Source organism: Xiphophorus maculatus, chromosome 22, assembly GCF_002775205.1.
Source record: "Xiphophorus maculatus strain JP 163 A chromosome 22, X_maculatus-5.0-male, whole genome shotgun sequence".
Taxonomy (NCBI): domain Eukaryota; kingdom Metazoa; phylum Chordata; class Actinopteri; order Cyprinodontiformes; family Poeciliidae; genus Xiphophorus; species Xiphophorus maculatus.
The window spans coordinates 12838598-12865237 of NC_036464.1; the positions used below are offsets into that span (position 1 = coordinate 12838598).

Below are 26640 nucleotides of genomic sequence, written 5' to 3' on the forward strand. Positions count from 1 at the left end.
CGTGACATATTGAATCCCCAAACACTGGAGGTTGCTTATAATTATGCTATATGGGAACCCAGAGTTACATATTTTATTGTAATATTATTTTTCTGGAAGAAGAAGAAGAAAAAACTCTTATTGCAAATGCAATTATTTCAAACAGGCTCCATCTTTATGTATTTACAGAAAACATAAATAAATAACATAATTTGTTATAAATTAGAACGTTATCATTAACTTGTGCTAACAAATTAGCAGCTAAAAGACACGTAATATTCTAAGATGTGAAAGTGCTGTTTTGTCTTATCCTGTTAGATTCATTGAGTTATACTGGCATCTAGTGGACACTAACTAACAGAGCAGAATGTTATAATACCAAGTGATATGTCGAATACTTTAAAGATTCATCTTTTTCAATTTTTGAACTTAATTTCGTGAGTGATTCACAGGTTTTACATTATAGGGAGAAATACCACTCCATTGCAATTCAACCTATTTCTCTAATGAAGTCACCAGATTATGTCAGTTTTTACACGTCGTCTCCCATCCTGAACAAGAAGAGGGCAACAATGGAGAGGAAAAGAAAATCCTAAATGGGAAGAAGAAACTTCAATCCAAACCAAGCAAAAGTTCTTCTGTTTTTTATTTGTATGTTTTCAAATGAATTACTTTTTTGTCTCATGTCTTTCACCTTGTTCAGATATTTTGTAAAGTTTTAGCTAGAGAGCGTCTTTATTTTTCACGAGTAATTCGTTAAAACTGTGTTAATGTCAGTACAACAACAATCTAATTACAACAAAGTCACCTGATTGTGACATCATCGAATAATAAATAACATTTCCACTGTGGGAAAAAGGAACTGGCCTCCTCTCAGAATACTTCCATTGTGTAATGTAGATAGACACACATATACATCCCGTGGGAACTAGCTGGCCAGCAAGGTAACTCAGAAAAACAATGGTATACAAAGTAGGTCAGACAAAATGACAAGTATAGTTTTCAATAAAAGCACTTGTTCAACTTTACAATCATTACAGTATTGGGAAATGGTCCCATAGTAAATCAACAGTTATTAGTGTATCTCCCAATCCTTGTATACACACACCCACCCGCCCACAGACCCAATTACATTAGGTCATACAAACAGAAACAGTCATACTGCTGTGACCTCTGCCTTCGAGCTGATGCAGTATCATAAATCTCAGCGAGCTGTACCTGCAGGAGAGAAAAAGCACAAATAATATCACATACAAAAACATAAAGCAGCACATTAATTGATTCATTAAATATGTTTAATATATTATTAAAATTCAAGGTGGTAGTTGGAGAAAAACTGGAATTAGCTAAAAGTCTCTTCATAATTTTTCACACTGCTGGCCACATTAAACATTAAGTATGATTTGAAATATTAAGAAGTTATTTTGTCATGTAATAAACTAACCTCTGTCAATACGTTTTTCGTTTCTATGCAATATTTAAAATGCTAACTGCATATGTTACAGGAAAGGTTATCTTCTGCAAAAAACAGTTTTAAAATGCTTAAGTTTCATTACCTTCACGTAATGAAACATAATACTTGCTGAGTTATTTTTTCCTGCTGAGTGACTGGTCACTTACTTCTTTGTCAGCATTTTCTGAGCCCACAAGACTCACCAAATCTGCCAGTTTTAATTCGTCCTCCACTTCTTTCAGTTGCTTCAAGTATGTGGACATTAGTGAACCCAGAATTAACCAGCCTGTGACACGCAGCGATCCCCGCTATCCCACTGCCTACGATAACAATGTTTACGTTCCTGTTTCCAGCCATAGCTGCAGCACACTTGCTCTGGATAACGTTCTCCAGCTACTTCCTCATGGCAAAGACTGGCGTCGGAAATATTTTCTGGTACACACTTTCAAAATAAAAGCTTTTTAAAATACTTCCGTAAGTAAATAAATTAGACTCATAACAAATTTAGGAAATTAAATATATATTTACCACGTAACATGTATATGACTCACAAATTAAACAACATAGCAAAATTGCGTAGCTAAGTTTTTATTAGCTTATATAAATAAGCTGAAAGACTAATATATATATATATATATATATATATATATATATATATATATATATATATATATATATATATATATATATATATATATATATAAAACCTTATTAGCTTCTGAGCTAATACGTTTTATCAGTTTATATATAGAAGCCAATAAAAACTTTACAAATTATCTTTTCATTTTTTCTTGTATTTGAAAAATCCTTATCTTCAATAATGAATGAAGACATAAGTCTGCATATAATTACTCTTCACTTAGTGAATTGTGTTACTGAAATAAAAACATTTTCAATTATGTTCTAATTTACTCAATATGACTATACCATATGCAGTATAAAAGTAAAAATCTTTTTAATGAATAGGTTTAAAATATTTATCTTACTAAATGTTATATTTATGATATATATGCATAAATCTGCATACATGTAAAAAACAATAAAACCTTTTTGCTTTCAACTTTCTATATTAATACTTATCGTTTCATTTTTATGTGTTTTCATTTATTCAACTCAACTAATGATTTGTTTCACTGAGACTTTATGTAGGTATGCATGTACAATAACACCTACATTACACTTGCTCTTCGAAGCATTCCCAAAAATGATGCTATCAGAGCATTACATAAACTGCTCAGATAGTACATCCAGGCTGGTCAATCTGCAAATTTATTTAACTGAATGGTTTTAAAGCATGGCATTAAAAATGACCCTGATTCTGTCCATTTTCCCATAATATTTGATGTAGGTATGAAGAAAACTTTTGGGTTCTTATTATGTTCATCCAAGTCCAGATTGTCCTTATTTGTTTGTTGTTTTCCCTGAAGCAAGCATGGATGACGTCAGGCCCTTCTCTCAACTCCAACCTTGGTGTTTGCAAATTTGGACACAGTGAAAACATATCTGCAGCTCTATTTCTTTTTACCTTCCACCTCTGAAACATTGTTCTATTTCCTTGCTAGAGAAAAATAGGTAGAGAAGCTAAAAAATAACTACAATAGTCTCATATCATTTGACCCACTGACCCCAAATTTATTCATTCAATCCACAGTTACAGAGTATTTGTTACTTGTTGCATATATTTCAGGTTAATTAACTGCCTGTTTTTGACTTTGCCTCTGCTGATCCCCTTTCTGTATCTACAGTTTGTGTACCTTGCACCAGAGTTTCCAGATATTTTAAAACATTTATACAAGCATACATTTATGACAACTCAGGAGTTTAATGTGTTCTGAGAAACAGCTTACAGATTCTTTGTTCAATGATAAAGATGTTCCATAGCTGGTGTCACCTGATTAGAAGGACAGCAATTATAATTTTACGCTGAGGGGGGATTAATTTTCAACTTTTCTTGGGGATGGAGGGGACTGGTTTAAGAGTAGTGAGAGATGAGTCTGTCAGCTTCCCTCCGGCCAGAGAGTAGTGCTCCATGCATGGTTGAGTAGTAGGACGGATGAGTGGCCTCTCCAGCAAACATCACCTGCAGGGGCTGAAGCATAAACATAAAGTCCATAAATGACAACAGCTTTACAGATGAACTTTTTTTTTTTTTTTTTTAACATGCGCACGGTCAAGATAAATGTAAGCTTGTGTCTAAATAAAAAATGTTAATTTGTAAACCTCCTGCTTTTCTATCGTTGGCAAGGGCTCCATCATGTCCTTAAAATTCTGCGCTGAGCAACCGATTGCTGGGTGGCAGTAAGATCCCAACGTCCAGGGCTCATGAAGCCACCGGGTACACTCGATTCTCGTAGGTGTGATGGTAAGGTCTCCTAAATACAGACAATTATATTAAAAACAGACTATTTACAAACATAGACTTGTACTTTTGATTGAAAAAATACTGACACTGATCTCCATGAAAAAACATAAAATAGGAAAGTGTGGGAAAAACACTAGCTACATGCTTTTCAAATAAATAATGAACTCCCTTATCAATTTATTTTTGAGCATAGCAATCTGAAAAGTATAGCTAAATTCTTGTGAAATACTTCAGAGTCAGCTTTGGCTCAGTCGTGACAAGTTGTCATTATGCGCATGGGTCTGCAAGTGTTTATCCTGTAAATAGCAATGTCTGTCAAAATGCTACAGTTACAGAAAACAATTGATCATAGCTCTACAAAAAAGTCCTTTTTAATTACTTAAGGATACCATGTATGCATAAATCAACAGGGTAATCATAATTAGACTGTCTAAGTTGCTTTACAGGGAAATGTTTTACAAATTCCTGTTATTAAAACAAGAAAACAACACGTGTTCTTATTTTTTTCTGAAGTAAGGATCACCTGAGAATCTACGGATGAGCTCTGTGATGGAACGCCTAACTTCCTGCTCAGGAAGTGTTTCCATGTGCTCCGCCTCGTGTCCAGAAATCCAACCGCAGAGAACATGGCTTCCACTATAATGTTCATAGTCAACATGAAGTTAGACTTTTCAGCGCTTTGTGTGCTAGCTTGTTACATTTCAATTAAAATCTTTTTGAGAAAAACATTGTGACATTGCTGACCTTTTAGAGGATTTCACCACATTAAATGATGAGATCTTCCTAACCCAGTTGTTGCTTATATCTGACACATGGTCTGAAATATCCTCCTGCAAAAGACAAAAAAAAATATCAACAGGACTGACGTAAGACCTGGTTGATGGTGCAGAAGTGTTAGAATAATCAGCAAGAACTTTTTATGCTGCAGAATTCATATTGATTTACTCTCTTTAGAAAAATTTCTATATTTGTGAAGAGCAGTTGTACAAACCTCATCATCCCACACCAGATAAATGATCTCACAGTCAGCATCCCACCAAGGGGATTCAAACTCAACATGGATTTTGTCACATGTTCCAAATCCTATTTTCTGAATGGACTCCAGCTTCTGGGCAGGAAGAGGAGGTGAGAACAGAGTTGAGTGATGATTCTTCAGGTATCCTGGATAGAAAGAAAAAAAAAAACAATAAAATATTTAATGCTAGAGCCTTATAGGGGTGGTTGGGGGTGGTGGTGGTGGGGGGTGGGGGGTAGGGGTCAGCTTAATAGTCAATAATCTTAAAATCTGTAAACTGCAAGAGGCTGTCTGTAAAACTCACTTCCTCTATTTGTACTTATTGACATGTATGTGTTGTAGCAATAATCATTTGCAGAACCACATTTTCATTCAGCTGGATTTGTAAGACATAATTAAAAATCGCCTAAAACGTCCTTGCAGATAAAGCCTTTAAGCTGCAAAGGTCAAAATAGCCTAAAAGCCCACCTAGAGGCACGGTGACAATGACATGATCAGCATTAATCTTTTCCCCATCCTCACACTCCACCATCACAGCATTCTCTTCACTCTCGCTGTAGCTCCAGTGAATGCAGCGTACAGGCCGACTGTATGACACCAAGTTGGCGGGGAGCTCTGACATCAAGTTGCTGATTAAGCCCTCAGCACCACTGCCAGACAAGAGCATAAACACGGTAAGTCAGACTACTTTACAGGTAGGGAGAAACAACATAAAAACTGTTTGAGCAGTAGGTATTTGGAGATTGCACTGACTTTGTGCAACTCTGTATTTATCGGAGATTACATGTATTGTAATTCCTGATGAGTACAAAAAAATTAAGTGGATTAAACAGCTCTTTCTTATTTTAAAAAATCCTATTAATTTAACATTTTTTGTATTTTCTTCTATTTAGTTTTCTATCCTACAGTATTCAGAAATCGATTAACCCTAATTTGCAGAGATGAAAATTGCAAATAAAATTTGTTTTATTTCAGAAACCAAGTGATTTTGTTAGTTATATTTTAAATCTACATTTCAGCAAAACATCCTGCAGCATAAATTCAACGACACTCCCTCAGTCTGGTGACAGCTTTTTCTGGTCTAACATGTGTGCAAACCTTGGGAATGTGCAGTCCACTCCTTTTATACTCAGGTACATAGAGAATCCAATCAGATCTAAGTCCTCCAGTGAGTGAGTAGCACTTGCAAAACATTCCTCCTTCAGCATAGAATTCATGGCACCCAGCAGAACCTGCCTGGTGTGCTTATCTTTATCTTTCCACTTCGTTGCTGTTTGCCTTTGAAACTGCATAAAGGGCAAAAAACAAACAAAAAAATACATCTGAGCACCTACGTATCTTTGTTTTTCCTTGCTTTGGTGAAAATAAGTAGATATTTCTTGATTTTTCTTCCTGAATGAAAGTGTACCTCAGATTTCACGAAATCTCCAACACTTGACCAGGATTGTTTGTCAGTCGTGGACTCTGGAGTATTGTCCAAGATTACATGAAACAACTCTGTCGCAGGATCCATGTCATCAGGATTCAACTTCTGACCTGAATAAACATATATATGTTTTTTTTTCACGAGGACTACAACATTTATTTTAATTTTGATTGAGAATGCAACATGCTTGCTAATTCTTTCACCTGAACTGGTAAACCAGTTGGGAACCAGAGGAGGATCTTCACCAACATCCACGGCTTGGTTCTCTGGCGTGAGGGATTTCGGATCCAGGAGGTTATAGTCACGGGCCAGACAAAACACTGGGTTCTCTTCAGACGGACCGTGGATAAAAGCTGCACCCATTTCTATCATGGTATTACCTGTGGAGGAACACAAAAGATGCGAATGGATTCAAGTTAAAGTGTTAAACAGCATTGTTTAACATGTTTTGTGCAAGGATTCAAAATGGTTATTCCCTAGGTGGAAATTGAATTATAATCATATGCACAACAATTACTCTAATTACAACAACATAATAAAATAATAATAATGTCTAAAGATAGAAAGAGACTACTAAAAAATTATAAATCGGCTAGTCTACTTTTTCTTAGTTAAACTTACAAAATCTAAGACCTTAAAAAAAATGTCTAATGGGTTATCTGGTCTTACTGTGTGCAAGTCTCCTAGAAACCAAATTGCAGACATAAGGAAAGGTCTTGAGTTTGGTTTCTTACCCAGTCTGCCAGTTTTAATTCGTCCTCCACTTCTTCCAGTGGCTTCAAGTATCCGGACATTAGTGAACCCAGATTTAACCAGCCTGTGAGCCGCTGCGATCCCAGCTATCCCGCAGCCTATGATCACTATTTTTGCATCCACATTCTCAGCCATGTCTGGTTCAGTGACTCAGACTAACTTCTATAACGAGCTTTCACCTTTTATTCACCTTCCATACTTCCGCTTCCCTGTTCGTAAAGCCCCACGGCTTTCTCGACTTTACGAGATGTTGAGTGTAGATTAAGTCTGGCTTTCTTGCAAAGTAATTCAGAAGTGAGCGGATTAAGGACACACCTGAGCTGCACCTTTTTTTGAGGCTGAACTGGTTGTTAGAAATGACTCATCTGATATCCACAAAAAACTCACTGTTATCCATAGAAAACACTCCGAATGCATTCTGGTCTGGTTACAGTACGACATATTGAGTCCCCAAAACTTGGAGGTTGCTTATAATTATGCTATATGGGAACCCAGAATTACAGATTTTATTGTATTATTTTTCTGGAAGAAGAAGAAGAAAAAAAACTCTTATTGCAAATGCAATTATTAACAGGCTCCATCTTTATGTATTTACAGAAAACATAAATATTTAACATATTTTGTTGTAAATTAGAATATTATCATTAACTTGTGCTAACAAATTAGCATCTAAAAGACACGTAATATTCTAAGATGTGAAAGTGCTGTTTTGTCTTATCCTGTTAGATTCATTTGAGTTATACTGGCATCTAGTGGACACTAACTAACAGAGCAGAATGTTATAATACCAAGTGATATGTCGAATACTTTAAAGATTCATCTTTTTCAATTTTTGAAATTAATTTTGTCAGTAATTCACAGGTTTTACATTATAGGGAGGAATACCACTCCATTGCAATTCAACTTATTTCTCTAATGAAGTCACCAGATTATGTCAGTTTTGACACTTCGTCTCCCATCCTGAACAAGAAGAGGGCAAAGGAAAAGAAAATCTTAAATGGGAAGAAAAAACTTCAATCCAAACCAAGCAAAAGTTCTTCTGTTTTTTATTTGTATGTTTTCAAATGAATTACTTTTTTGTCTCATGTCTTTCACCTTGTTCAGATATTTTGTAAAGTTTTAGCTAAAGAGCATCTTTATTTTTCCCAAGTAATTCGTTAAAACTGTGTTAATGTCAGTACAACAATAATCTAAGTACAACAAAAGTCACCTGATTGTGACATCATCGAATAATAAATAGCATTTCCACTGTGGGAAAAAGGAACTGGCCTCCTCTCAGAATACTTCCATTGTGTAATGTAGATAGACACACATATACATCCCGTGGGAACTAGCTGGCCAGCAAGGTAACTCAGAAAAACAATGCTAATCTCTTAGTGGAATTCAGGGAAATAATAAAAAAAGGGTTTGGTTTTTGTTTTTACATTCTTTTGGATTGAAACTTGCTGTGATCATTGTTTTGGTGCCAGTCGAGATCCAGGGATCAGCACAACAACTAGGACGATTTATTACAATTTTAATTATTACAAAAACAGGGTATAAATATGTGCAGAAGGAATTTTATCCAAAATGTGTAAATATTAAAATTACATATACAAAGTGTGATAATGCATCAAGAATACATGATACAAAGTAGATCAGACAAAATGACATGTATAGTTTTCAATAAAAGCACTTGTTCAACTTTACAATCATTACAGTATTGGGAAATGGTCCCATAGTAAATCAACAGTTATTAGTGTATCTCCCAATCCTTGTATACACACACCCACCCGCCCACAGACCCAATTACATTAGGTCATACAAACAGAAACAGTCATACTCCGTCACTGCTGTGACCTCTGCCTTCGAGCTGATGCAGTATCATAGATCTCAGCGAGCTGTACCTGCAGGAGAGAAAAAGCACAAATAATATCACATACAAAGACATAAAGCAGCACATTAATTGATTCATTAAATATGTTTAATATATTATTAAAATTCAAGGGGATAGTTGGAGAAAAACTGGAATTAGCTAAAAGTCTCTTCATAATTTTTCACATTGCTGGCCACATTAAACATTAAGTATGATTTGAAATTTTAAGACGTTATTTTGTCATGTAATAAACTTACCTCTGTCAATACGTTTTTCGTTTCAATGCAATATTTAAAATGCTAACGGCATATGTTACAGGAAAGATTATCTTCTGCAGAAAACAATTTTAAAATGCTTAAGTTTCATTAGCTTCACATAATGAAACATAATACTTTGAGTGGAGAGTTTTATTTTTTCCTGCTGAGTAACTGTTCACTTACTTCTTTGTCAGTTTAACTATTTCACGTTCCTCTTCCTCTTTGAGTTTCTCTACAAAGCTGTCTAAAACCGGAATTTCAAATTTGATGTACTGAGCAACCTATAAGGAGAAAGAAAAAAAAAAAATCAAATAAAAATGTAAATTCATTTTAGCACATGAAAATGCAATAACCTATAGCTTTATTTGTACCTTTCTGTACCTTTCTTTCACTGTATACTTAGAGTTGTCCTGAGAAAATATAAATCTCTATCCCAGTTTCATTTCTTTTGCAGTCTCAAACAACTCTTTGTTTTTGAGCATTGCCCTGTATTTAGCGCCATGCATTTTTTGTCCTGTTTTTGTCCTGCTAAATACTGAACCTCAATCCGAGTGTTTTGTGGCCTCTAACATGTTTTCTTCCACTATTTCCCAGTTTTTCCCCCCTCTATTTTCCAATCTGCTTTGACCAGGTTTCCTGCTCTTGTCCGTGCTGGAAGAACACATCCTGACAGCATGATGCAGCCGCCAACATCTTTCACACTGGGAATGGTGCACAGTTTTTTTCCACAACACATCATATTTGGCATGTAGGCGAAATATTTTGAAGAAACCCCTTTCCTGTGTTTGCTGTGTCCTATAAATGACATTAGGTAAACTATAGAGGTTTCATATGGATTTGTTTGTGACTGTTCACTAATTATGTGACTTTTCATGGGAACTGGCATTGGATTTTAGGACTTTAGGGATGGATGTTTTCCAGGGTGTATTGTTAATGAAAAAAACCTTGAAAATCATGAATTCTTTTTCCACCACTTCACAATTATGTGAACATTTATGTTGATTTATTAAACGTTTCCCATTAAATGGCACATAAGTTTTCTCTATTTTCTTAGTCTGCCTTATGAATACTGTACTTAATTTAGGCATCAAAAAATAGGAAAAAACATGTATCACTTTCTTCTGTTCAATAATTATAAGCTACTTTGTGTTTGTCTCTTAGATAAAATGAGAATGAAAGCATGGAAGCCTGCAGTTTTATCTTTGCAAAATATGGAAAACTTCAAAGAATAAGAAAGATTTGGAAAACGCAAAATATATCAAGCAGCATCACAACAGATATTCAGTCATCTTAGTCTATTGTTAAATTTGTCCCAAAACAGGATGTGATGTATCAGCTTCCTAAATTTAGCCCAAATATCCTTCATTGGCCCATTGAAACCTATCAAAATATTATAAAAAGCATCACTTATGTAGAACAGTTCCAGAGAACAGTCACATGGTGAGTGAGACTAAGACTCACATCGTATGTCACTTCCTCTCCCAGGTCGGCTTCTGTGATAAAGATTTTGGAGATTTTCTCACAGGGCCCGTACAGCACGCGAGTGACCAGAGGGTGTTCATCATTCTTCAGTCGTGTCCTTTCTACCAGATCAGCACAAAAGAAAATAAACTGCTTACCAACAAAAACAAATACCTATATCTCCAAAACCACAGCAATTACAGACTTACCTCCAGACTCGTGTACCATATAAAGGACAAAGTCTTCAGAGTTGTTTTCAACCTTAAATAAAACAAATCATCATTATTTCAAGTTTAACTTATAAGAAAAAACTGAAGCCAGGATCTTGTGCTCACCCTAAACTTGTGTAGCAGCAGGTTGAGGACTTGTCCGGTTGTCATTGAGCTGTTTACTCGAACATTAGTGACCGAACCATAAGCTGGTGTGAAAACAGACGTCTAAATGAAGAAAAACAGATAAACCAGTATGTTTGAGTAAAGTACATTTTGTTTTAGTACAGAACCTCTCGTACACTTGAAAAGTTGAGTGTGTGTTCCTGAAAATGAACATGTCGGACATTTTGGCCAGGAAAGCAACGGGAGAAAGGAAATCCTTTCATCTGCAGCTGGACTCTGTTCAACATCAACATCAACTCATGCTGAATCAAGCAGAAACTAATGCGGCTAGCTTTGCCTTAAGTTTGTTTTCTGTGGCACATAATGAAATCAGCCCACAGCAGGCCATTGTGAAACTCGGCAGAAGTACAGTCAAAGGAAACCACCGCCCGTCTGCATCTGGGGATATCTCAACAAGGGGATTTGTTAAAGTGATCACAGCTGATTGAGAGTGTTTTGTTCACTGTACCTTGTGGTTGTAGAAGTGGCCATTGATCGAGAACCTGTGTGTGCGCAGGCGCTGCAGGTCTCCGGCAGTGTGTGTGTTTGACCTCCTCTGAACTCGCATGAAGGAAGCGTCACTCCTGGTCCTCAGCAGCTGGGGGGAGTCCTCTTCCTCTTGACCCCCAATATCACCGCCTAAAGCAAGAAATAAATTATGCTTACACATTTTTAATAAAATACTGTTCCAATGTTCCCTCCGCACTCTGCATGACACTATGAAAAGATAAAGAGGATTTCTCAAATAAACATTAGCAAGTGAAATTATTTAGACTTAAAATATTCAACAATGGTTAAACACTAACAACATTACATTTTTTTGTAAGAAAGAATAATGTAAGATAGTCCCTTTACTTTGTTTAATTACCTGTCTCATTTCCAATTCTAAGAGACAAACGTACGGATTGAATTAAATCCTTTTAAAACGAAATCTGTCAGAAATATGAATCATGCTGGGGCTTAACTGTATCAACTTAAGTTGCCTCACTGCCATGAGGTTTGTGTTGAGAAAGTTTCTGCTTTGGAGCAAGAGTTTGTTTAAAACTTACGTAAGCATAAAAGACAGCACTAATGTCAAACTTGCTAGCGTGCTTGGAAAATTAACTGTCTTAGCTGTTTTAGTCATGAATGGTACCCTGTTAAAATAGGTTCAACAAACACTACTAATTCAGTACCCTTTTATGCGTTAATTAAAAATCATGACTAATAAGTGTTTTTACTGTTTCATTCAGGAAGTTAAAAAGCTTGTTCTTCATGTTATGAAGAATCAAAAATGTATATATATACATATATATATATAGAAATGGTTTGTGATTAAGGTTTGAGAAAAAGTGTTGCAGCAATAGGAAAACATTCTCTACTGACTTCCAAAACTGCTAAAGCAAAATATCTCAAGCTGTTTATGTTATTGGAATCTATGAGTGCTGGGTATGCGATACGGGAAGCTTTAAATAGAATTTTCTTCCACCCATTTTCTGTTGGGATACAAAATAAAACCAAAACAAGCTTGTGTACAAAAGTAAATCTATGCCACTAGATTCTGAATGACAAAACCCCTTAAATTTTCATTCTTAGACAATCAGCTTGATACAATTATAAACACTACATGCCTCGGTTACTGTATTCTTGTGATCCACTAAGCTGCTTAGACATGTTATTGCAGAGTTGAGTTGCATTTTACATGTGGACTAAATAAAATTTATAAAAGGTGTCACAATTCAAGAACTTTGTTTTTAAAATGCACCATTGTGTCAACACATATAAATAAAATACGCACAAAGAAAGCTTGCATTGTTGCTTATCTGTCGTAGCAGATAGGCGCAACTGACCAAACAGGCTGCAAAAGCCAACGTGATGGACATAAGTAGTGTAATTCTGTTTATTTATAGTGTTGTTGATCTGATTTGGTGTAGCTGGCATATGAGGAACCTATAACACGTGAGGCAAGCTTTCCACAAGACCTGCTGAATAAAGCAGGGCTTGTGGTGACAATGCAACACCACAATGCAACAACTGTCAACAATGTTGCATTGTTGACACAATGCAACACTGTGTCAACACATATAAATAAAATACGCACAAAGGAAGCTTGCATTGTTGCTTATCTGTCGTAGCAGATAGGAGCAACTGACCAAACAGGCTGCAAAAGCCAACATGATGGACATAAGTAGTGTAATTCTGTTTATTTATAGTGTTGTTGATCTGATTTGGTGTAGCTGGCATATGAGGAAACTAACACGTGCGACAAGCTTTCCACAAGACCTGCTGAATAAAGCACCTGCGAGGGTGCGTCTCACTACGTGTAATCCGCACTAATCCAAGAGGTCTGGGTGTGTGTGTGTTTGTGTTTGTTAAGAGGGAAGGCATGACTGCACGTGTTTGCGTTCACCAGCCGGTCTAGGTTCTCTGTTCAGTGAGTTATTGTTGGATTCTGCAGATGCCTGCTTTGCCGCAGTAGATATTTCATTCCTGAAAGAGAAAAGAACGTTCATTTATTATTTTTGTCTTAATTTTATGGCTGTCTGCCTTTTCCTGGAGTGGACAAATAACAGTAAAAGACAAGCCATTGCATGAATATTGATTTAATAAGTTTTTTTAGCACTTAAAATGATTTGCCTGCTTTCTTGAGTGAACACTGAAAGGAAATGTTAGTTTCATAACCCCTCATCTATATAGCTGTTCACTGAGTCTAAAACACATATTCTAACTGTTCTTATTTCTTTATGTCTAACAAAAAAGTCCACATATATATTCAAATAAAATTACAATATTTATTAAAAAGACCAACAATTTAAATGTTATATGCTAAGATTTTTTTTACTTTTATTTATTTGCTGTACTTCTTGGGAAAAAGATTTTTTATTCAAATATGTAACGTGTTCAAATGGATCACTAAGAAGTTTGCTTCACTTTCAACTCATTTATTGTAGCCGAATGTGTCCCACAGTCTTATCACCACTCCTTTTCACCCGCTTATCAATAATCCAATACAAATTTCATTTTGATGATGATTATAATGTTATGTGGAGATATGCGCAGCTTTTACTGAGCTGCAATTGGTTTTAGTTCCATACAAATCAACTTTTTTGTCACTTCAGACTAAATTTAAACTCTATGTTATGACAATATTGCCATCAGTCAGTGTTTGAATTGGGGGATGAACTCGTCGCCCAATGCAAACACCTGTGTTTTTATTTATTTTTCACATCTGGCTTCCAAATATTGGTCAAAACTCCAAAACTGAAAGCATGTTTTTAGAGTAAGATTACATTTTCCTTGCCAAAAAGGGCAAAAAGAGTCTTGTTCATGCTACAGTGCTGACACCAGACTATGGTTATCAAAACTGCTATAATCTGGGTAGTGGTCAGATAGTTTGACAGCAGTATAATTTAATCTGCAAGGCTATTTTCTCAAGGAAGTGAAAAGCTACAATTAGGCAAATGAAAAAGAGCAATACACTAATATAACTTAGCAACTTTATTGTGATAACAATGACTTTTTCAGGTTTTTACAAGAGAGCATTGCTCTCACATGACCTTCTCTTCTCAGTTGAGCCCATTAAGGCCTCTGTATGAAGTATGAATCAGACGGCTTAACCTGTTGAGACGAAATCTCTCGTTGTCATCAAACATCTGAAGTCTTATTGGTCGGCGCAGACCCCAGTAAATGTTTAGCAGCCCCTCTAGGATGAGCTGTCCATCCTCCTGCACAAAGAGAACCACGCAGAACAATAATAATCAACAGAAATGTTCAGGGAGGAAATCCTGCTTGGCCGACGGCCACAGCGGCTGAGTTTCAGGTGTACGTGCTGGAACAGTCGCATTCAGCTGCACTGGGAAGCCTTGAAAACTGGAGAAAGTCAGTCAGGTTGGGCTGTCCCCTTTTTCCACAGTGGAGGAGTAAAGTCATGTCTGAGGGGGCATCAGAAAAGAGCAAGTGTTGTAGGTCACGTAGACACTGGGTGAGGCTTTTAATTTAACATAAATGAGAATAACTTTAGAGGAGAAAAATAATTCTGAATAACCTTTACTTTAGGAAAAACTGTTATAATTTACATCTATAAGTGTAACATATGTAGGAGAAATAGTAATTGTAATGAAAATCTTTTGACCTGAATAGTTTGGCATAAGTCAGCAGCTAATTACGCTTATTTTTCATAAAAACAGGAAATAACACCGCAGCTGTGAATATTATAATTGCAGACTAAGAAGGCTCTTTGTTTCCCCAGTTTGAAAATATGTGTTATATAACCACCATTTCTAAGTCATTACCCGCAATACAACATGGATCTTTCAACATTGGTTTTACTTGTTTCAATCAGATTGTCACAGAGATCTTAACACCAAAGTAAAAAGGATAAGACAAAAATTTGTTTTTATAAGTTAAAAGGTCAGGCTGGTCAGGTGATGCAAGCTCTGAGTTTCTGTTTTGCCTTTGGGTTAAATTCTACTCTACAGAAAACAAACCTCTGGAAACATCAAGAAAACAGCAAACGGGAGAAATAATTCAAGAAATGTTCAAAAAGCTCGGTCAAAATGCAGTAAAGCTTTTGCTTTAATAATTTTGTTTTAAAAGTAAACACAGAAATAAAAGTAAACATTGGCTAAACTTTACAACTGCAAACTTTCTCATATTTCTTTCAAATTTTTGTTACATTACCACTACAAACTTCCATGTATGTTATTTGACATTAATGTGACAGACTGGAGTTTGAGACCCCTGGTCTAAATCAATCCTCTCTGGTTACTTCTTGAATCTTAACTGTTTTCCTTACACATCGTCTTTGGCAGACCCCTTTGTGTCACTTGGCAAATACAAATTTAAATAAGCAAAGGTCATATGTGGAGTTCCTCAAGACTTTTTTTCTCAGGCCAAATTTAATCTTTACTGCTCAGTAGAGAAGCCAGAAGCTGAGATATCCAGAAACGATTGGCTCCTTTTGAAGCATGATATTATTGTTTATTGTAGTTTTCCCAGAGAGATTGAAGATTATTGAAGATCAGTTCATTTGTTTGAAATTAGCTTTTTAATATTTCAAACATTTCTAAATGCATTTTTTGAGATCAAAATGAAACTTTCTTGCAAATTTGTTCTTTTCTCACAAATGAACTTGCCTTACTTGTTTCAAAATGTTTTGCAAATCCCATTTGATTAAACTCTATTAGCCAAGACAGTACAAAAAGAAAGAGAGCATTGAATATGACAGACAGGATAAATCCCACCAACAATAGTTCAAAGTTTTGAGGTCCAACGGCTTAAGCCTACGGGATCTGTTGTCCATCACATTACATTATACAATAAGAGACGTAATTCCTTCTTAAAAGACGGTTCAAGCCATACAATCCTTCAGGTTCAGACACGTTTTATATCAACTCCGCACACACCTTTGGCCATTATTCTTTTCATCCCAGTGCTAATAGAAGGCTTCTGAGAGGCGGGTCGAATTCAAACCAGCAACTTGGCCCAGGCAAAAAAACCCAAATCCAGCAAACAATCGGTCCCAACTGTCATCTGCGTCTGGCCAAAAACAACTTAAGTACGAGCCGTCCCTGATCCAGTTACGAAATCTGACGTCATCAATGAGATTTGGAGACGTATGACGGGTAAAAGTAGTAGGAACAGTTCGCAAAAAGGCAAACATGAGATAAAGTGCATGGGATTATTTTTGCCGAGTCAGAAACTCTGCAGTCTGGTGGCATGATGTGACCATTTGACAGTGAGAAGAACAGCTGGCATTTGTTGTTTTAGACATGAATCTTAAATCAAAAAAGTTCAAATACATCAAGTTTTGCAGGAAGATTTGTTCAACTCCAGCACTTAACACAAGTTGCAACAGGTCACTTATTGACTGAAATGAATAAAATTCCCATTCTTTGAGAATCATTATGTCACCGTGAATTCATCAAAAGCAAGAGCCCCAGTTTTACTGGAACAGCCTGCAGGTTAAGAAGCATAAATGATCAAAACAACATCATCAGCAAAGATAAAAGAAGGGGGGAGAAAAGAGATGGAACCAGAATGAAAAACCATGCACATTCTTATTACTGTAGCCTGTTTATAAAGGTTTATAAAGACAGGTCATATTTGCCATCTGCCATTCCTACAGCTGTTGTGGCGATCTGATACGGTTGGATGCTACATCACCCCGAGGGCACACTCTGGTTCAAGGCAAACAAGTTCAACATATGTTTAGAAAGCCGCAATTTACTGCATGCAGCTAAACAACCGGATTATAACTCAGAACACAAGTTAAAACTGTGAATCATTTTCAGGATCCTCTGGTCTGCAGGAAACGTTTAATGTGGTCAAATCGCAATTGTCATAGCAAAATTAATCTGTGTAGTATTCAGGCCTTCATGGACCTGAACTGCAAAACCACTTAAGCATGGGCAATATTGACTTAAAGTTTTATCCTGATGTTTTGTGGTACTATTGCAATAATGACAAAAATGAGGATAAGAACCATTTATTATGTCCTTTTTTAGGTAACTATATGGCTGCATCCCCACAAACTCAAATAATGCCCTTGGAAACCATTTGTAATATACGTCTCTTGGACAAGAGTCACATAAAAGAGTCTAATTTGTTCCACTGAAAAACACACAGTAACTGCATTTAATAATTTAAATTTTTATTTTTTTAATTGAAACTCCTATTGAACAAACAGTGGAGAAAAAGTAAAAAATAATCCCAACAAAACTGACAATTATTTGGATTTTGCTGTGACGACGATAAATCAAAATTCTTACCACAAGTAATTGATCACTATTAATGATAAATGGTGCAATAAATGACCATTCCTACACCCTATTATGCATAATCAAATGTCTCAGGGTTTTGATTTTATCTGGAAGCTGAATCAGCGCTCTGCTGTCGCACTGAACACTAGTATTAGAAGAGCTACTTCATCCAAAGTTTTGAAATTAGGGAACATTTCTCCAAGTGAAGAGATCTGAAGACATTGAGCTATATATACGTATATCTTCACACAAAAAATTAAGAGCTGCTTTTTTTTTTTTTACCTAAGCACATCTTTTATATTTCTAAATAAACAAGAAACATTTATTTTCCCTGAATGCCTCATGATTGACACATTTTTCCATTTAAACTCTAACTGGTCTGTCATAGTTTCATAACAAGATTAAATTTGTAGTTGCCTAATGGAAGATATCACATTCAGCATGTAAACATTGTTTATGACTTCATTTTAGACTGTACAGCATAAGGAAAGTTACCTCCAGGCAAAAACACTGGACAGAAATATTTCTGTGTGTGTATGTGCGGTTACTCCAGGGCTTCATTGTTTCTGCTATGTAAACACTGAGCGCAGCTGCAGCACTGGACTCTTCTAACCCACCACTCCTGAGTTTCCTGAGCATACACAGACACACCCTCAAATGTACACGCTCGCACCAATTCACATAGATGTGAGTAAGGTCAGCGAAGCTATTTTTGGATAAGGCGGTTAATCACTGTGTTGTAGCCAGCCTATAAAGCCTGGACACATGCTCAAGTCCTCTCATACTCTGCTGCACGGATTAGACGGCGCTAAGTTTATCCCAGCGTTCAAAGGACCCAAACTCAAACATTGAAGGTGAGCAGGATTCTTCTTTTTAATCTTTGTTTGATATGATACTATCAAAATTTTACAATTTAAAAAAGATAGAAAAGTAGAACTCCAGTGTTTTGCCAGCATAATATGTAAGTTTTTATTGATAAATTAGAATAACAACGAACACAGGTTTAATAATCTCTAACAAGTTTGTTTTTCTTCTTATTCCTGCAGCATGAAAAACAAGAGGCTGCTAATGTCTCTGCCTCTACTACCCACAATTACCGAGACACTGGAGGACCTGCCTGTCCATCCCTCCTCCTTGCAACAACCCCAGGGATCCCACTCGCTGGACGACTACATGTCAAGCATCCAAGCCCTTGCGCGGCCTGTCGAGGACACGAGCTACGGCCCCGTCAGATTCCAGAGGTCCCCCCGGCAGCATCAGCTCTCAAAAACTGCCCGTGTGTCTTCGCGCACACCAAGGACTTCCAGAGCAGCCAGTCTGCCGTCGCACAGCACAGAGGAGTTTTCCCTCAGGATGAGCAGAGAACGAGACAGCAGGGGCAAAGACCCCGTGGACTGGCTCTTTGGACAAATAAGGACTTGAAGAGAGATGCTGCTATTGTCGGACATCATGTGGGTACTTTGCTGGAGCGAGGAAATAAGTTCGGAGGAACCTCAGGATGAACTGCTCCGCCATGGCTCATGATAATAGTGCAAATGTAACTTATATATTTATATTTTTATTTAGTAAAGACTCTATGTGATCTATGTGTTTACAGAGTTTAATATTTTGTTAAGACGTAAGATGTGGTTTCTAATAAAATGATAAAATATCACAATTTTCTTTCTGGTTTATTTCCTTCAAGCAATTTATATCATTCTGTAACTTTTTTGTGCTGTATAAAAGAATTATCAGGAGGAGTTAACGAACAGAAACAAAACATTTATATATATACATATATATACCTGTAGATGTACCTCAAACGAGATGTACCTCTTTTGAGGTACATCTAGTTAAACTATTTAAAGCATGACTATTAAAACTGTAAGTTAAACAATCTTTACATAATTTCTACCCAATTTCGTTTTTGTAGTTTTTAAAAAGCTGTGTTTCTAGACATGTTTTCTGTGGGTTCTTAACAAGCAATTGCACTAAAATCTAGTACACTACAATCTAAAGTCAACATTTCAGAGCCTAAAATGCAAGATTCTTATGTTTACATTAACCATTTGATGCTGATACGTTTTAAAATGAAGGATTTCTAGACTTTAACTAAATGTAAACGTCTTTAGTATTTTTTTATGACATTTGCTTCTACTCCTGCATGTACACTTTTATTGTTATGATTACGTTTTCATCTTCAAGTTGATTTTGCTTTACATTTTTAGCAATGACTTTACCGCCATCTAGTGGTGGAGTTCAAACTTGAAGCCATATACTACACATAGCCACAAGGGGGCGCTTCGTGGTTGTCCACATGATAATTTAGTATTGGGTCACTACAGTAAAGAGTCCAAGGCAAACAGTTACTTCTGTGTTTTATTGAGCGGTGAGTCAGAGAAGCGGTGAATTATCTTCATTCAGTATCCAAAGAGGTTGTAAATATCAGTATAATACAAGATACAAAGGAAGGAAGCACATATTCTACATTTATTTAAACACCTTTAAGATACACTGTTTCATGTCAGCTAAAATTATTTAAGGTGATTAGCTTTCAGTTATAGAGATTCTTCACATTGTTGTGTCTTACAATTAAGAATCAGTTTTCCTTTCACTAAGCTTATGTACATATCCTTCGTCAACAATCAAATAATTTTAGTACTAATTCAGCATGAAATTAAATTAAAATCAAATCTTGTCAAAAGACTGAATGTGTAATAAGTCCTGTCTGTGAAACTTTGTGTGCTAACAGTTCAAACAGGGCCTCTAGCACTGAAAAACACAAGAATAGAAGAACATTCTGAAAAGTCGTACATGTTACAGCTCGCTCCCTTCTCAACGTGGTTTGGTTCATTTGCTTTACCTGACGGCTGTAAAGTCAGTCCTACTAACATGTCCACTCTGAAATGACTAACGCACATCACCTGACCTGATTATGATCTAATCTTGACTGTAACCTACAAATCTTCCTGTGTCAACCTGCCTCTAATTTTCACACACAACCTGTTTATATCACACCGCTCTGTTTGGCAAAGAGGAATGACGCTGCATGTTTGCTACATCTAAGCCCATTCATATGGTCTATATGTTTACTAGAAATTTCCGAAATGAGTTTCCAAACTTTGGCTTTTGGGCAGCATACATGCATAACCAAAGAATGTTACTGCTGAACAATGGTCTGACCTTTATAACCACAAAATATCCAGTGACTAAGTCTCCAGTAGCCTTGCATCAGCTGGGTCTGCAGCTGAGATGCCCCACATAAATGTACCGTACATAATCTGATCTAAATATCTAGTCTAGACGTCAGCAAAGTATTTTAGGGGTCATACATTTAATTTTATTTTGTTTCTTAAATCAAAGCATACAACAGAAACCAAGAAGTTTTATTTTATTTTAGTATTTCAAATGAAATTTTTTTTCTGATTATTCTTTACAGCTCATAAAACTATAAAATTTGAAGATTTGCATATTACCTAAAACAATAAAAAATCATTTTAGTTACTTAAATGTTATGTTGTGGACTCACAACAATATATCAATATGAACAACCAGCTTCTTTAGAAGCATGTTGTGTTTTAGCACATTTATGGAAAGTTGAGTGGACAGAAAAAGTCAGATTGAAAAAGTTGCACAAGCTATTGGGTAGTGGTTCCCAAAGTGTGGGGCGCGCCCCCTGGGGGGAGGGTGCCCATTGCCCCCTGCAATGGCAAGGTGCCCTCATTGCAGGGGGGGCGCGGGAAGCGGTATGGGTAGAAAAAAAAACAGTTACACATAAGGGGTTCACTGTAAAGATGGTTTGTAGTGTGTTTTGTTGCAACCTGAAGTGTGAAATAAACTTTTATTATTTTCCTCCAAAGTTTAAAAACTTCAGTGGAGTTGGACATCCAACTCCACTGAAGTTTATGTGGAGTAAACTTCAGTGGAGTTTAAAAACTCCACTGAAGTTTTTAAACTTCAGTGGAGGGGAGGGGTGGCAGGAAATTAATATCCTAGAATCTGAAGGAAGAGTGAAGAGACATATCATCATCAAAATGGCAGGGTAACCTGCTATTTACTAAGTCCAAATTTACTGCAGTCGTCTACCATAAAATTATTAGAAGATTCATAGAAAAATGCAGCTTGGACTTCCTTAGCACATCACAGAGCCCCACAGAGATCACCTCCATGCCATGATGCACTGATGCAGAGGTTTACACAAAAGTAGTCCCAAACAAATACAAATGCTCTACAATATATATCATTATATATTGTAGAGCACATGGAAATACTTTTTAGAATGCCAATATATCCTCTTTGTTGGTCTTAATAGTGACATTTTTCAAGAAACTTTTTCATATTTTAAACAGCTATTGGTCACAGTCATTAAAATTAAGAGAAATAAATACTTCATATATATCACTCCATGTGTAAGAAATCTATTTTTTAATTAAACTACTGAAATAAGTTAAACTACTTGATGATACTCTAATTCCTTAACTTATACCTGCATTGTTGTGCTATTCCACTAGAAGTCAAGCATCATATTTTACTTTTAGCTTTTTAAAGAAAAGATAAAGACCTCTGTTAAAATTAAAAAATTGGTAACTGTGTTTTCTCCCTCTTCCATATCACCAACTTAGGAGCTGAACGCGTTAATTAAAAATTAAACGTTTGTCAATTTTGATCAAGTAAGATGAAGAAACAAGACATACAGTAGCTTATAATGCTTTCTTTGTGAGTATTAAATAGTTAGCACTACTTTCTGAAAACACAAACAAACTTGTTCTCGTGTTTATATAAATCATATCAAAATTATCATCCAAAAAGGATTAGATGTTTACAGTTTGTAAGTTCAGCATTTCTGCCACACTGGAATGGTCAAGTGATATTTTGCATAAATTTTTTTCTCATAAAGAGCAAATTGACTAACCTAAAAGGGTTATTATGTTCAGTGTGTTTCGAAATGCTTAAGCTATCCCTCTCTGCTTCATTTGTTGCCCTAGAAGCGAGCCAGTTTGAAGAGATTTTGATGAAGTTTCTCTTTAGGCTTTAACTGTTTTTTCCACTCATTTTTATTCCAGTCTCTAACAAGAATATTTCACTTATGACTCACTCAGGCAGGAAAAGCCTCTTAAATCCAAAGGATGCATCTGTGTTGATATACAACAGACAATTTAACAGAGAACCTATTCTTCATTTAATCTTTAGGCACTCCGTTGCCAGCAGCCTGTCACAAATTGTTCAAATTTCTGTATTTAAGTTTAGTTAGAAAAGAAAGAAAACATACAACATATACTAGTATTTTGCCACTTAAATAAGAATTTTTTTCTTTTGTATTTTTCAAAGACATGAGTTCTAGATTGATTTAATGAAAGTTCTTCAACTTTTTAAGCACTCTGTGCACAGCATGCTATGCTATGATTGGTCACTGCACAAAATCTGGATGACAAGTTGGAGAAAATGTCCAAAGGAAATCTTAGAAAAACTTCAGTAAGTCAGTAAGAAGTTAGAAGATTTGGCTTCTTGGAAGCAAAGTCAATAGAAATTAGGATGGCTTAAAACAATTTCACAGATCATTGACTTGACTGCAAACACACAAAAGTGCATCTCTGGACACCAAAGACAAGAAATTATTTTCTTTGTCTTGTGATTACTAGCAGGGCTGTACATGCCAAGTAGGTCAGCACTGTGAAAGAGCTAAATACACATAATCTGTAGAATCAGAGTGGACAAGTCTGTACAGCCATAACAAAGAGATGCAAGTTCAGGAATCTAACAATGACTGATTATTTGACTCATGCATATTTACAGATAACCCTCATTTAAACTTGTCACCAATTTATTCTGTTTAAAACAAACAAACAAACAAAAATACTGAAAAAAGTAAGATTGTATGAATTAAACAAATACTGGAACTGTGATACAAAAAGAGTTAATGTATGGATCATATTAAGATGAGTTATTTAAATAATAATTCCCAAGCTAACAGTGCTTGTCCAGTCCAACCTTTATCCTATACAACTTTTTTTTTAACTTGAACCCTTAATCTGTTTCAGATCTACTGATTCTGAGATGTTTCTTCTCTATCCATCTTTTTTTGGACTATAATGACTATACAAAGTTATGTTTTTCAGCCATAACGCTACAACTGATTGACCTTCCACTGCCACTCTATGACTTACAGTTACCAATAATGATTTTTCCTAAGATTAGTGACAAGGTGCTTAGGTAGATATCTAAATTTGCAATATATGATCAATTGACTTTAACTGTAATGTATTATAATTGTGATTGTATGGGGCTATTGTATGGGGCTTGGCAGAAATTGTATTGAGATGACATTTGGTATTTCTTGCTTTATAAACACAGTTTTTAACTCTGTCACGCACGCAAGATGCAGCATCACAATCCATTTTTTCAACTTTAAACTCTGTAAATGATCCACATTTCTGACCAGTTTTAATTTTTTGCACAACTGAAGATAAATGCTTAAAAATTTCAAATATAAGCAAAACCTATGTAAAAAACAAGCAAAAAAAAATATTACTTTAACTAAAAGATTCCCCACCTCTTGTCTGGAAAGTACAACCTCCCAGACAGGAGTGCTGGAGGGGTGTCATTTTTAAAAATGTTTTTACATAAAAACCTGGCAGATGCAGTGGGGAGAAAATCCTTCTGAAAGGATAAATATTGTCAAATAAGTTATTGCCCCGCTCTCATTAGGATTATTAGCACACCTTGTTTTTAAGAGGAATTTTAAATGCTCATTGGTTATGTCTACCAGGACAAAATATTGATATTATCTACTTATTGACCAGCTATTTAGCACCCATTTAAATCACTGAAACAGTCTGTATTCTGGGCTCTTACATAAACCCATGACAGAACAAACGCAGCCATCTTTAGGGCTTAAGATACAGGACATTCAGGACCAAGTAGCATCTGTATTTATCTATTTATATAACTATTATATCTACATATAATGCATATTTGTCAACGTTTTTGTTGCCTGGGCAAACATAATGTTATCTTTCTTAATGTAGAAACTGTATGTCATGAAAAGAATAAAACTGCTGTCTCATCATCTGCCCCAGTATGTCTTGTGTGAATACTTTATAAAATAAAAGTAGTTCACAGCTAAATCACTGAAGAACCTAAGTTTTAGAACCAAAAGTATCCATTAGTCTTACAGTTCAGTTCGGTTAAGTTACATAAACACACTTTTCCTTTCATTTTTTTTCATCTGCATAGCTGAAAGATGACACAGTGCTGCTTTCCAACATCAAAGCAGGGCTTACAGGGCTGAGTCAATCTGTGCTGGATCACTTTCTATTCACTTGGAATGAGGAGAAATTTGGTAACATTTTATCTTACATGATATTAGAGTTTTGAAGGCGGCTAAACTGTTGTTTTCTTTGTGGCTGATATTGCAGAAATATTTTTATAGCGGTTTCCTCTGCCCATCTTGTGCAGCTGTGTGGGATTTCCCCAGAAAGCGACAATGCTATTTTTCTGTTTATGTTTTTGTCAGGTTGTGGGTCTGACTAGGGAATAAAATTGAGGGACACATCTTGACCACTGTGCCCTGCCCTTATACTGTATAGACACTGAGAAATATGCATGGTCTCCCTGGAAAACCTGCTGGTGAACACAAAGGGGAACTCCAAACCACAAAACCCTTAGGATAATTATCAAATAAATGACCGAACCACTTTACAGAAAAAGAGCTTACTGTGGAAATTAGTTCTCTAAGAGTTTTCTACTGAAAGACGGGCCTGCCCTTCTCATTCTGTCTTAATTTTGAGGAACAAAGGGGCTTTTTTTTTGGTTTCTTACCCACTTGCCATGTTGGGAAGCAAGTCAGGAATCTTGAAGGGCTTTGTGTCAACATTCACAGCCAATGAGGCTTTTTTGGTTCTCATATCTGTTAGAAAATCAAATTGCTGTGCTTCAACATGTGCGAGGCATTTCACAATAAGGCACAGCAGTTTGCATCAGCTATTCCGTTCTTCCTTACATTTCCAGCAGCAACGCAGCATCTCATTCTTACCTCGCGAGTCCGCAGCTGAAAGTTTTTTCCCTCATGATAGCAGTTGTAGGTTCTCAGCAGTGACAGGATGTCAGACCTGAATATGAACACAAAGGGTGGATTAGTGCTGTCAATTCACCCACAATGCAGGTATTGCTGGCGATAAATGAAACGTATCACGCCTAATCAACACACTGACTTTGGTTTATTGTCTGTGTTCACTAAGCACTTACTTTGGTATGAGCTTCTCTTCACTGAGCTTTACAAAGGTCTGACGTTCACACATTCTCACTGGAGAAAACGAGACAAAACAGTTTATATAGTCGCTGTTCATAATCCCAAATAACAATTTAAAAATAAAGATCTGAAGAGAGAAAGGCACAATGTCATCTTATGCGGGTCATTTATAATGGCAGCAAAGAAAATCAGTGTAGTTCCTAATAAATGTCTTCACACCTACTACACTTTTTCATACTTGATCACATTACAATCTTAAATACTTTAATTTGTCTCTGGGGGGTTTGTATTGTGAACCAAAGCAAACTAGCACATATGGATAGGAATGAAAAAGATGCGTTACTACATTCTTTAAAAAGAAAACAAGTACAAGTGTGGGGTGGATTCGCATCCAGACACCTTGAAATTCATCCAATTAAATCCCAATGCAACCATTTTATTCTTCAGGTCAACAAATTAAGAAGCAAACTCTCAATGTTTGATCCACCATTTAATCTCAATAAAAGCTGTTTTGTGAGGTCTAGGAGTTTTGTGAGAGAAGATTTGAAAACAAAAAAAGTATTTTGAAGGAACACAGAAGCAAGGTGAGGGACGACGAGGACAAGTTTAAAAAACTTCTCTGATCAGTTCCTTATGTGAAAAGGAAATAGTATCATACAACTGCAAACCCGATGTGCATGTTAACACTAGAGGAGCTGCAGAAATCCACAGTTCAATCTCACTGTGAAACGGAGTAGT

General features: G+C 36.0%; 2 protein-coding genes and 1 long non-coding RNA gene across 5 annotated transcripts in view; all 3 read right to left on the reverse strand.

Moving 5' to 3' along the window:
• Positions 1-607: 607 nt before the first annotated feature.
• Positions 608-1847, reverse strand: LOC111606539. Its single transcript, XR_002752080.1, has 2 exons — positions 1636-1847; positions 608-1197 (listed from the first exon to the last, which is right to left on the reverse strand). It is a non-coding gene; the product is annotated as an uncharacterized LOC111606539 (long non-coding RNA).
• Positions 1848-3040: 1193 nt separating this feature from the next.
• Positions 3041-7374, reverse strand: LOC102229573 (peroxisomal N(1)-acetyl-spermine/spermidine oxidase-like). Its single transcript, XM_023327298.1, has 10 exons — positions 6970-7374; positions 6439-6615; positions 6218-6345; positions 5908-6095; positions 5278-5459; positions 4786-4955; positions 4539-4624; positions 4318-4430; positions 3653-3804; positions 3041-3521 (listed from the first exon to the last, which is right to left on the reverse strand). Exons 1-10 carry the CDS (start codon positions 7121-7123, stop codon positions 3405-3407), a joined length of 1467 nt encoding a protein of 488 aa, XP_023183066.1. The 5' UTR covers positions 7124-7374; the 3' UTR covers positions 3041-3404.
• A 643-nt stretch (positions 7375-8017) lies between these two features.
• rassf4 (Ras association domain family member 4) overlaps positions 8018-26640 on the reverse strand; it is a 29987-nt gene continuing 11364 nt past the window's right edge. For 2 of the 3 annotated variants that reach the window (XM_023327300.1, XM_023327299.1), the window contains exons 2-11: positions 25899-25956; positions 25687-25762; positions 14533-14639; positions 13325-13404; positions 11405-11574; positions 10897-10998; positions 10771-10822; positions 10562-10683; positions 9284-9381; positions 8018-8874 (exon numbers count right to left, since the gene is read on the reverse strand). In XM_023327300.1, coding sequence (XP_023183068.1) covers positions 8805-8874; positions 9284-9381; positions 10562-10683; positions 10771-10822; positions 10897-10998; positions 11405-11574; positions 13325-13404; positions 14533-14639; positions 25687-25762; positions 25899-25951 — 930 coding nt within the window. In that variant the 5' untranslated portion in view covers positions 25952-25956 and the 3' untranslated portion in view covers positions 8018-8804. Of the gene's footprint in view, positions 8875-9283; positions 9382-10561; positions 10684-10770; positions 10823-10896; positions 10999-11404; positions 11575-13324; positions 13405-14532; positions 14640-25686; positions 25763-25898; positions 26015-26640 lie in introns of those variants that run through there. The other variant, XM_005813427.3, reaches the window with a different exon arrangement.